The sequence below is a fragment of the Leuciscus leuciscus genome (genome assembly GCF_965113295.1).
Source record: "Leuciscus leuciscus genome assembly, chromosome: 22".
In the NCBI taxonomy this organism is placed as follows: Eukaryota; Metazoa; Chordata; class Actinopteri; order Cypriniformes; family Leuciscidae; genus Leuciscus; species Leuciscus leuciscus.
This window is the reverse complement of record NC_138746.1, coordinates 34,208,905-34,221,677: the sequence shown is the minus strand read 5'-3', so window position 1 is coordinate 34,221,677 and position 12,773 is coordinate 34,208,905. Positions and strand designations below refer to the sequence as shown.

Here is a 12,773-nt window from a genome sequence, read left to right as displayed (position 1 = left end):
TAACAGAACATGAAGCAACAACAGCAACAAAAAATAATAAAAAAGGTTTTAATTAATATCATTAAAAGTCATTCAAACACATGAATGTTATAAAAAAATAATCACTGCAAAAATAAGAAAGCGCTCTCACAGGAGAAGCTGTAACTGATATCAGTTCTTATAAATAACAAAAAAATTATACATTTATTGGAAGGTGTGCTTTATTACACTCTTCTACACACCCTTTATCAACCAAGGGTAAAAGAAAGAAAAACATCAGAATTGTGTCTCATTTGCTGTAGAGAAAGGCGGATTAAAATGTATACGATAAATTTGTTCAATTTACCAATTCAACATTTAATATAGATATCTAAGCACACTCACATGTGTAATCTGAAGACTATGGGCAGCCTGGAAATATCAGAGGCCTGGAAAAGGTGTGGAAATGAATAAAATCTTAAACATTCATGGAAAACTCATGGACATTTCTATAGTGAATATATACTGTTTCTGCTCTAAAATATTACAGGCTAGAAATTACAATTTGTTTTAAATAGATTTTTTTAAATGTTTCCTGTAAACCACAAATACCAGGAAAAGTCATTGGTCACAAAGATGTGGGAACCCTAGCAATATCTAACGGGATGAGGACTAGAGAGACAGAAGGCATGAAGCGTTGCAGAAGAACTCCCACGACAAAAGCAGAGGGACAGTAAATCTGGCATCATAATTACGACGAGACGCTGGGCTGGTGATGGTGGAACGCCACTCGAGGGAGCAAGAGAGCCGACGAAAGGAACAATTTCTCCTCACACTGGATGCTTTTCATTCCTCGTGACAAACAGCGTGAATAAATCATGGCACATCTCAGCTTGTGACAGTAAGTGTTGAATCGAGTTGTGGACAATCGCTGGTGTTAATGTATTATTTACACTTTAAGAGGTACTTCATGTGTCCGTGAGTGTGAGACACTCTTGATCGTCCTGAGATTGGAAAGATTCGCTGTTTTCTCTCGTTCACTGACTGTCTGCCTCTTTCAATAGTTTGGCCCTTTACTGTAAGGGTCTCTTCTCATCATTGCAGCGTAGCACATGTGAGGATGGCACACTCCTGGCTGGCCGGGCTCCCCGGGGTGTCCTCTCTTCCCCTCCTCTCCACTGTGACCCGGCGACCCCGGTTTACCAGCCGGTCCTGGTTTTCCCACTCCCGACGGACCCATCGGACCTGGAGTCAAAGAGATATTCTGTGTCAAAGTGACATTCTGACAGTTTCTATCATAAATACAAGCATTCAAGCTCTTTGTGTGCTCATTTTAAACTACACTGTCCACCATGTAAATAATTATGCCTGCTTATAATGTCCGCCCTGATTATTTAACTCTTTCCCTGCCAGTGTTTTTGAAAATGCGTTGCCATTGAGCGCCAGCATTTTTGACCATTTTCGCAAAAGTTTCATGGCCCCCATAATATTTTGTTGTGTGAATATCTGAACATGCAATTTCAACAGAAAGAACAAAGCCTCTGGCTTTTAAAAAAGAAAGAAACCCGTTTTATTCTAGCTTAATGCATTCTTTTTTTATCAACAATTGAATTTCATTAAAAAAAAGATACAATTTGAGCAAAAATCTGAGAAAATCGTGTTTTTGTCAAACACTACATCTGAATCAGATCACGCAATTGTGAGAGAAAAAGTCAGTCTTTTTTTTCTTAGAATTGGACTTTATAACTCGCAATTGCGAGTTTATTTCTCACAATTTGGAGAAAAGATGTCAGAATTGCGAGTAATTGCTGGGAAATAACGGTAAAAACACCGGGAAAATTCCATCAATGGCGAGGAAGGAGTTAATAACAAGATGTCATATCATTAATCAAATTTTGTCATGTTGGGATTTCAGGGCAAATGTGATCTCAGGGAAAAACTAAAATAATAAAAAGTATATGACCACATGAATGGCCTGTTTCATAACTAGTGTTAGTGGTGGTTCTGCTCACCTGGTGGTCCTGGGAGACCTGGGTCTCCAATTTGTGATCGTCCTTGATTTCCTTTATCACCCTTTTCTCCTGGATCACCTATACATAACCAGAAAAAAATAATTTTGTGTGCTTCAAAACTGACAAACTTAATGAATATATGTAAATGTATGCTGATATAGATTTCACTTTGGAAGCTTTTAAACGGTTAGTTCAACCAAAAATGAAAACTCTGTCATTTATTCACCCTCATGTCGTTACAAACCTGTAACACTTTCGATCATCTTCTAATGTCGTAAAAATATCTTCATTTGTGTTTCAGAGACATTTCTGTCCCTCCGTTGACAGCTACGCAACTACCACTTTGACCGATAAGGTTTGTTCTTGCGTGTCAAGCAGGTGCAGTTGAGCTTATGTTTATGTTCGCTGATCAATGTTTATTTGTGAATAAAAGTCTAAATTCAATCTGTTCATCATAAAAAGTGATCGTGTCTCTTCGGAAAATTTGGTCTTAACTGCTCAATTCATGAGGATTCGTTTTACGATCCCTTTATGAACTTTTTGAAGCATCAAAGTGGTGGTTGGAGGGACAGAAATCTCTCAGATTTCATTAAAAGTTCTTCATTTGTGTTTCAAAGATGAACGAAAGTCTTACGGGTTTGGAACGACATGAGGGTGAGTAAATGACAGAATTTTCATTTTTGGGTGAACTAATCCTTTAATTCAGTCTTAAGCTGACAAACATACTTTGCAATTTTAATCCCTTCCAAATCTGTTAAGTCTGTGCCACGGAACACAAGGAACAGGTGCAGTGAATCAGTTAACCAACAAATAACCATAGCAACCAGTGAACAGGGACAAAGGAAACATGAACTAATGCAAGTAAACTTAGGCTCCGTTTACACAACACTGTTTTCAAATAAAAAACTGAAAACTTTATGTGTTTTGGCCGTTCATTTACATGACAACGGCGTTTTGAGGGCTTGAAAATGCCTCGGTTACGACTGTAGAAGAGGGAGCGAGACGCTGCGTCGACTGACACTGAGGGAATGGTTCGCGTGATGACGTCTTGAAGCACATGTGAAATCAGTCTAATGGTGTGGTGGAACATCAGAGGCGGGTGACATCACGAACCAGAAAACTATAAAGCCTGCCCAAAACCAAGCAGCGCTAGCTTCGTAAAAGTCTGAAGTAAGTCGCTGACAGGCACGTAGGAGATTTGGCAAGGTGACGCAGCGTCTCGTTCCTCTTCAGGGAACCGAGGTTACAGTCGTAACCGAGGTGTTCCCTTTCAAGGGAACTCGCGCTGCGTCGACTGACGCTGAGGGAACATCTATACCAACGCCACCATTGCAAGAAGTCACTGTCCTGTGTGAAATTGAGAAGAGCAGCACTAGGACGAGACCACCTGGGACCCTGGTGTAGAGTCCAGGTTCAAGGAGTAGAACCTAACAAATGTGTGCGGTGAGGACCAGCCTGCCACATCACAGACATCTTGGAGAGCAACTCCTGCCACACTTGGAGAGCAACTCCTGTCACACTCTTAGTAGAATGGGAACGGACTGACATAGGTGAAGACCGACTCATAAGCAAGTGAGATAGCCTCAACTACCCTCTTGCTCAATCTCCGCTTTGATGCTGGGGACTTTGTATATGCCACAGGGCAGCTCTGTGAACATAAGCATCTAGCGCCCGGACTGGGCACAGCAAGTTATGCTTTTCCTGGTCTGGATTTTAAAAAGGAGGAGGACAAAAGGCCTGCGGCACAATAGATCTAGCCACATTAGTGGGGACCTTAGGAATGTAGCCTGGTCTAGGATGAAGTAATGCTTTGACTATACCAGGTGCAAATTCCAAGCACGAGGGAGAAACCGACAGGGCTTGCAGATCTCCTATCCTTTTAAGAGAAGAGATAGCAAGGAGGAACAAAGCTTTTAAAGTCAGAATCTTGGCCCAGAACCTCCTCAATGAGCTCGAAAGGAGCCATGGAAAGGCATTGAAGGACAATGGCCAGATCCCATGTCGGCACCTTGGTACGAGCTGCAGGCCTCAGCCTCAGAGTACCACTGAGGGAACGAGATACCAAGGGGTCTCTACCCAACGACATTCCACCGAAAGGAATGTGGTGAGCAGCGATGGCCGCCACATAAACCTACTGTACAAAGTGGATGGGGATAGACCTGCAGTGAACCGCTCCTGCAGGAACTCCAGCACTGTACCAACCGGGCAGTTAACTGGGTCCAACTGACGATCACTACACCAAGAAGTAAAAACTCCCCACTTCAGGGCATAAAGTTTCCACGTGGAGGGAGCTCTGGACTGTAGAATGGTCTCCACAACCTCAGTTGAGAGACCAGTACCTATGAGCTGGGCCAAGCCCTCAGAGGCCAAGCCCACAGGCTCCACAGTTGTGGACGGGGGTGAACAATCGAGCCTCCTGCTTGGGACAGAAGGTCCCTCCTGACGGGTAACTCTAGAGGAGGCCCGTCGAGGAGAGACACCAAATCAGGAATCCATACTCGGCCCGGCCACGAACTTGGTCCCTGGGGACTCTCTCCAGAACTCCCGGGAGAAGAGCGATCGAGGGGAAAGAGTACAAACGTAGCCTCGACTACGTCTGCACCATATCATCCAGTCCCAGAGGAGCTGGATCCGAGAGGGAGAAACAGAGTGGACACGGAGACGTCTCTCTCGCAATTATATAAAAGCAATGGAAATCTGTAAACATTCTGAGATAATGTACAGTGCTGTAGACACAGGCCTTGTCCACACTTATACGTTTTAGTTTGAAAACGCATCTTTTTCTCTCCGGTTTGGCCTTCCCTCCACACTGAGACAGTGTTTTTATTAATGAAAACTAAGCTTTTTGAAAACGCTGTTTACGCGTTTTGTGGACTGACACAAAATTCACTCACATTTGCTGTCCTGCTGCAAAACATGAACGCAGTTGCGTTTTACACCAAACATATATTGGTGAGTGAGTGTGTGTGTGTGTGACCTGGACGCTTCAGTGAATGCTGAGATATTTTGCTAAATAAAATGATCCTGCCAGAGGAATTGCACGATAACTTCATTATTTATTTTTCAGTCTGTATCATCTCAGTGAGCTTTTGGTGAGGTTTTACAAATGCGAAGTAAAGGTGAATTTAGCGTTTTTCAAAAGTTTCTCATCCACACTGAAATGTCGGAAAACGCTAGTGTGGACGGAGAGCGTTTTTAAATGAAAAATGTATCCGGATTAATCTAGATGTAGACACAGTGTGATGTGTGTTGAGCATGTCTGTACCTTGCATGCCAGGAACACCAGGCCGCCCAGGTAAACCCCTCTGCCCTTGCAGCCCGTTAGAGCCAGATAAACCTGGGAATCCTCGAGAGCCATGAGGGCCCGGTGGCCCCGGAGGCCCCGGGGGTCCCACGCGTGTGTAGCAGTGCTCACAGCTTCTGTGATGATTGTGCTGGCTACTCAACAGAAGAGTAGGAATCTCAGCTGTAACCACAAAACAGAATCAGACACAGGAAGGCTCTGTCAAAACTCGTGAATATATACATTCAGCGTTTAAAATGAACCAATTCTCACTATTAGCAAGTATTGGCATGCATATTACTAGTATTGGCTGTTTAGTTGTACTTATAAAACACTTATTAATGCCTTATTCTGCATGATATTCTACATACCTTAATCCACCCAATACATAAACTTAACAACCTTACTAACTATTAATAAGCAGTAATTAGGAGTTTATTGAGGCAAAAGTCATAGTTAATAGTTAGTTAATAGTGAGAATTGGACCCTAAACTAAAGTGTGACCTTTTTCACTCACCAGCCATTTTGGCCACTACCTTTAACTTACTGGCCATTCAGAACCTCTACTAGCAAAAACAAAAATATCAGAAATAAACTCTTTAGATTTAAATGTATTTATTATTAAATCAGATTCTGAATCATTGAGTGCCTTTTCGTTTTATTACAGTCAATCACTGTTTGCGGACACCATACAAATAAAATAAAAATAGATAAAACAACTCAGTGGCTTCTCTTATAAAACAGGATTTATTTTCTTGTAATTTCGAAATATATCTGACTCCAAAATGAATGTTTAATGGTGAACACATTGAAGATTGACAGGCTGTCAATTCATTAAGTGATCAGCTGTTTCCTCACAAGAGTCGATGTACTGGATTTAATGTTTTGAAGTCTCATTAAAGAGATCATGTTCACACACAACGCCTCTGCACTTACTCTCGATTTCTCTCAACATGAGTCCGTCAATACATGGAAAAACAATGTTATTTGAAAATGTAACTCAGATAATTTGTTGTAAATGTCACCCTCCAGAAAGCTACAAAATAAAACTTAATAAAAAAAATCTGTGCACATTTCTGTGATGGGTAGGTTTAGAGCTAGGGCTTGGGTTAGGCCATAAAAATATCATTAACCTGATATAAAATCAATGGAAGTCTATGCAATATCCTTTCTAATATAGTGAAACAAAAGTACGTAAAAATAAATATAAAATATTGGCAAATATATATATATATATATATATATATATTTTTTTTTTTAATATATATATATATATATATATATATATATATATATATATATATATATATATATAATAAAAATAATAATAATATATATATTTTTTTTTATGGTGACCTGAACAGGACTTTGTGTGTGTGAGATTCACTTGTATACAATAGATTAAAAATGCCAGATCATTTTGGATACTCACATCGAAGGATGTCTCTGCAGATCTGCTGAATGTGTTGCTCAGAGAATTCTCTGCCCTGCAAAAACACAGAGTTTCTGTTCAACTGTCCATGCGATATCGGTAACACTTTACAATACAGTTCATTAGTTAACATTAGATAATGCATTAACTAGCATGAACTAACAATGAGCAATACATTTGTTGCAGCATTTATTAATCTTTGTTAATGTTAGTTAATAAAAATCCAGCTGTTCATTGTGTGTTCATGTTAGTTCACAGTGCAGTAACTAATGTTAACAAATACAACCTTTGATTTTAATAACGTATTAGTAAATGTTGAAATTAATATTAACTAAGATTAATAAATGCTGTAGAAGTATTGTTCATTCTTAGTTCATGTTAACTAAAATAGTTAATTTAATGAACCTTACTGTAAAGTGTTATTGTATTACAGTATATCCTCCATTGACTAGATGATCTTACAGGAGAGGAAGGCACGCACACACACACACACACACACACACACACACACACACACACACACACACACACACACACTGAACAGTACAGTTATTAGGAAACGTATCACATACAGGTCGTCCCTCGGGTCCAGGTGTTCCCGCGGGGCCGGTTTCTCCGGTCAGTCCCCTGGGCCCCGAGGGTCCCGTCTGTCCTGGCTGTCCCGGGAGCCCCTGCTGGCCGTTCGGGCCCCTCTGACCGGGCTCTCCTGCTGGCCCTTTCTGACATGCACACAAACACAGCTCAACACACTCACACTAGAGCTCATGGTGACGGTATCAGATCAGAGATGTGCTCACCTCTCCTTTCTGCCCAGCTGGCCCAGTTAAACCCTGTGTGGAGACAAGACACATGTACCAACTGGGTTACAAAACAACAAAGCAACAGTAGCTTTTACAAAGACACCTGTGTGATTTGGCAAAATATGATGTGATGCTAGTTCTTGTTAAAACGGACAGGAGATTAGTCTGTGATTTAAACAGCTCAATAAAAATCTGTAAAATGCTGCAAAATCACTAGATCAAAATCTAAATGCTTTGTAGTAAATCCATAAAAAGTGAATAGTATATTTTTGCTGTCACTGTATTTCCCTACACCTGTTTAAAAAATGAGTTAAATAGTGTGGCTTAATTGTCCAAATAGTTGGGACTTCTTCACTGTAGTTTGTTTCTCACCCTTACCCACTAAATAAAAACATAAAATGTCATGTTCTACTTAGTTATTTTATATTTTTATGCAAAATACTCCTGTATGCAATAAAAGTGTTATAAAATGTGCCGTGCAAATGGCATTCAGCAAGAGAAACTACTCCACCTTGTGGTTGATTGTGTAATTTCAGATACAGAAATGTTTACTTATTATTAAAGTGTTTATTTTGATTTATTTAATCTCTTCATCATGTCCTGTAATTCCTAAATGTATAAAATTGAATGCGCTGTAGGTTTTTTTTTTTTTTTAAGTATACATTTAAAAGTTACATTTTCCATAAATATAATATAGTATTACACACACACACACACACACACACACACACACACACACACACACACACACAAACTTACATGAACACCAGGTCTCCCAGAGTCTCCTCTTTCACCTTTCATCCCCTGTTCAATTGCATAATTTTTTTTAGTAACATATACATATAAATATGTAGACATATTCGACTCTAAGACATCTTAGGTCAGTGAACATCTAAGCATGTCCAATGAAATCACTCAATATTGAATGCAACATGGGCTACTTCTGAAGTACATTTGAGTACTTGAAATCTTGACAAATTAAACTTCTTTGCTTCATATATGTCAAAAACATATATCATATACCCTGCTTTAAAGATCTGATCAGCATAAATTCTAAATTCTAAAATGTACAAATAAATACCAAGTTAATATATTTGTTGTTGTTGTAATGCTTAAAAATAAATTAGAATACTTGAATTTTTTTACTTTTTGCTCATTTAAATTTCACAGAATTGTTTTATTTTATGCTGCAATAATATTCTTTTTTACACTGTATTCATCCTAGAGACAGAAATCATTCTGCTCCTTGAAAAATCATCCATGAAGTGAAAGAATTTGACTGCCAACTGAATCTGAAATAAATGACAATCCTTCTTGTCACAGAGATTCACATTTTCATACAGCATTTTCAAGATATATTAGGGCCCTAGGAAATTAGTTTCATTTTTCCCAAATCCCATATTTCCTCTCTTTCCTTTCTTTTTAATGGGTTAATTACATTTTTTTAAATCAAAAAGGATTTCTAATCAACGGAATTAATAAAACTTTGACACATTTATAATTTATAAAAATGTTAACAGAGCCTTATGAAATGTGTTTTCCCCCCCAGAAATCCTGTTGTCTTTTAACATTTTTCTGGATTCAGTATTTTATAATACAAATTCATCAACAACAAAAAAAAGTGGTAAATCTTCAAAAATGCAATTAATCTCTTCATAATCATATTTAAATATCAGTTATGATTTGATGAAGTCTGCAGCCCTACATTTGATTTATTCATCTAAATGTTGCCAAATTCCATTACATTCTGCGTTATACAGTAAATTAAATTTTTATGAGTGGATTTCATGATTCCAGCCGTGTTTTCCTCAGACCTCACTATAGTGACAAAAGCAACATCTTACATGTCATTGTAAGTATACTGTAATTAAATCTGAAAAACATCTAGTAGAACCCGCAAAACGGCCACATTTTCCACAGGAATACAAGCCAAAAGACATTTGCCAACATTTACTAGTGATCACATGTAACACATTTTCTTTGCATTTTTTTTCTTCTATCAGCAAAAACTGAGTTGTCTTAAGAGGAGGACTGAAAGTGTTTCAGTTAGAGAAGGTTCCCTTTTAGTTTAATAACTGAGAGATAAGAAAACATTTCCACCAAAATCCTTATCCTTAGCTTTAGCAATTTTTTCAGTAAAGCACAATTGTAAATGGTTAACTTACATCAGCTCCTCTTTCACCAGCATCTCCTCTTTGACCCTGTCAAAAACATTCAAAGTAAAGTTAGTTGGAAAACCATGCAAATATACTTACAAATGACATTTTAATTTCTATAACTAGATAAAAAGAATCCAAATAAAGAAAGCTTTCTATTATTTCACATATTAATTGACAAAAAATGTTGGAGAAAAGTATGAGAACTTCTAAGGTTATTAAACAGGTAATTTGAGTCTGAAGTTTTGATGAATGGGATAAAAGTCAGGAGTGTGTTTATCAAGCCCAGCCCGACTGAGAGAACAGAAACCTGGTAATAGTCAGCTCCTTTCCTCATCATGCTTCAATCAGAAGATATTTCTGAGGACTTCCCAAAAACCCATGCTGAAAAATATTTTTTTCGTATTCGTCATCCTAAAAATTCGTCCCGCACAGAAACCTTACACACTGAGTCCGATGCATATTAAAACGCAGAGAATCGAACCTGATCCGGATATATTTTATGAGTTTTGTAGGCAGTGTGTAAACATGATTGACACAACGTGAGGTCGTATCTATTTTTTAGCGTGCAAAACTTTCAGACAAGAATTTTGGACTCAGTATACAAGGACCATAACTTTGCAGTTTTGCTTAACTATTTCTAAATGAGCAATATTGAGTATTGGTATAAACACTATAAGGACAAAAGTATTGGGGCACCACTTAATTGTTGATTTCAGGTGTTTCAATCTGACCAGTTGTTACAGGTGTATAAAATCAAGCACCTATAGCTATGCAGTCTGCATTTACAGAGATTTGTGAAAAAATGTGCTCAATGAATTCAAGCACGGGGCTGTGATAGGATGCCACCTTTGCAATAAGTTAAGTCAAGTCACCTTTATTTATATAGCGCTTTTTACAATACAGATTGTATCAAAGCAGCTTCACATTGATAACATGAAAATAATACAACAAAGTTTGTTTCTAAAAGAAAATTGCGTCATCGTCACAATCATCTGTAGGTGGTATTATTGGAAAGTGGAAGTGTTTAGGAACAGCAGAAACTCGTCCACAAAGCAGAAGACCAAGTAAACTCACTGGTTACTGTGTCTAAGGCGCATGGTGTGTAGTCGCCAAAAGTCACCAACACTCAGATGATTCTCTTGCTGAAGAGTTCCAAACTTCCACTGGAATTACTATCAGCACAAAGAAACTGTGCGGTGGGATCTTCGTGGAATGGGTTTCCATGCAAGACTCACATCACCAATTACAATGCCAAGCGTCGGATAGAGTGGTGTAAAGGGATCAGTTCTTGGCCCATTACTATTTATTATTTACATTCTGCCTCTTGGACAAATCATTCGCCGCCACGGTTTTCAATACCACTGCTACGCCGACGATATCCAGATATATACTGCTTGCCGACCAGATTCTATTCACCAGACCACATCACTATCATCATGTATTAATGAATTAAAGACCTGGCTCAACTCCAATTTTCTCAGTCTGAATCTGACTAAAACAGAAATATTAATCACTGGCCCCCCATCTCTAACAAAAAATTTAAGTAACATTCCCAGACTTGACCTTGAAGCTACATCAATAATTCCATCTACCACTGTCCAAAATTTGGGTATCATTCTTGACCCTGCACTGACGTTCGACTCTTACATTAGTCAACTTTGTAAAGCGTCCTTTTTTCACCTGCGCCATATTGCCAAACTCCGTCCCTATGTCAGCCCAAAAGACGCTGAAGCACTAGTACACGCGTTCATCACATCTCGCCTCGACTACTGTAATGTTCTTTTTTCTGGACTACCAGCACACTCTATCTCACGTTTGCAATATATTCAAAACTCTGCCGCAAGACTACTAACTTACACTAAAAAAACTGCCCATATCACTCCAATTCTGTTTAAACTGCACTGGCTACCCGTGTCATCCCGGATCACTTATAAAATTCTTCTGCTTACCTTTAAGTCACTCAATGGTCTTGCTCCAGCCTATCTCTCCGACTTACTTTCTCCTTATATTCCCCCTCGAACTCTCCGATCTTCTGGCTGTGAACTCCTCTGTGAGCGGAGATTTCGTCTGTCGTCTATGGGTGGCAGGTCTTTCTCTGTTATAGCCCCTAAGCTATGGAACTCTCTTCCGTTGGCTCTCAGGACAACAACCACGTTGCATGAATTTAAGCATAAACTCAAAACCCATTTGTTTAATCAGTATTATCAGTCATGAAAATGTTAATTTGACATAACACAGTCACAATGTTAACCTAGGTACCAATAATCTATTGCATCTTTACTCCAACTGCCCACCATGCTGTCTGTGATTAATGTTTGTTGCCTCTGTTTTATGTTTGTATTGCAAATGTAATGCGATTTGCAACTGCAATCGCCCATTACTTGGACTGGGCAAATGTCCATTGTCCATTTATTTGTAAATTGCTTGTTATTTACTGTCATTGTGAAGCGTCCTTGAGCTTGGGAAAGGCGCTATATAAATTAAACTTATAAATTAAATTAAACTTATTATTAAAGCACCACTGGAGTGTGGAACAGATGAAACACGCTCTGGCGGAGAACATTACCTGTCTGACTGCACTGTGCCAGCTGTCAAGTTTGGTGGAGGAGGGATGGGGCTTCTGAAGGGAATGGGTTTTACAGGGGTTGGGCTAGGCCTCTAACTTCCAGTGAAGGGAAATCTTAATGCTTCAGCATACCAATACATTTTTGACAATGTTATGCTTCCAAATTTGACGGAACAGCTTTGGGGAAGGCCCTTTTCTATTCCAGCATGAAGTCCATAAAGTCATGGTTGGATGAGTTTGGAAGAACTTGACTGGCCCACACAGAGTCCAGACCTCAACTCCATCCAACACCTCTGGGATGAACTGGAATGGAGATAGTGAGCCAGGCCTTCTCGTCCAACATCAGTGCCTGACCCCACAAATGCTCTACGGGATGAATGTGCAAACATTCCCACAGAAGCACTCTAAAATATTGTGGAAAGGCTTCCCAGAAGAGCTGCAAAGGGGGACCAACTCCATATTAATGTCTATGTATTTTGAATGTTATGTCATTGAAGTCCCTGTTGGTGTAATGGTCAGGCATCCCAATACTTTGGAAATGAACCATATAGAGCCTTGAAATA

At 39.1% G+C, this 12,773-nt stretch overlaps 1 protein-coding gene across 2 annotated transcripts in view; it reads right to left on the bottom strand.

Annotated features, from left to right (window-relative positions):
• Positions 1 to 34: 34 nt before the first annotated feature.
• Positions 35 to 12,773, bottom strand: part of col21a1 (collagen, type XXI, alpha 1) — a 68,328-nt gene continuing 55,589 nt past the window's right edge. For both annotated transcript variants that reach the window (XM_082153883.1, XM_082153882.1), the window contains exons 22-29: positions 9,651 to 9,686; positions 8,245 to 8,289; positions 7,483 to 7,515; positions 7,258 to 7,404; positions 6,686 to 6,740; positions 5,236 to 5,436; positions 1,971 to 2,048; positions 35 to 1,203 (exon numbers count right to left, since the gene is read on the bottom strand). In XM_082153883.1, coding sequence (XP_082010009.1) covers positions 1,016 to 1,203; positions 1,971 to 2,048; positions 5,236 to 5,436; positions 6,686 to 6,740; positions 7,258 to 7,404; positions 7,483 to 7,515; positions 8,245 to 8,289; positions 9,651 to 9,686 — 783 coding nt within the window. In that variant the 3' untranslated portion in view covers positions 35 to 1,015. The remainder of the gene's footprint in view (positions 1,204 to 1,970; positions 2,049 to 5,235; positions 5,437 to 6,685; positions 6,741 to 7,257; positions 7,405 to 7,482; positions 7,516 to 8,244; positions 8,290 to 9,650; positions 9,687 to 12,773) is intronic.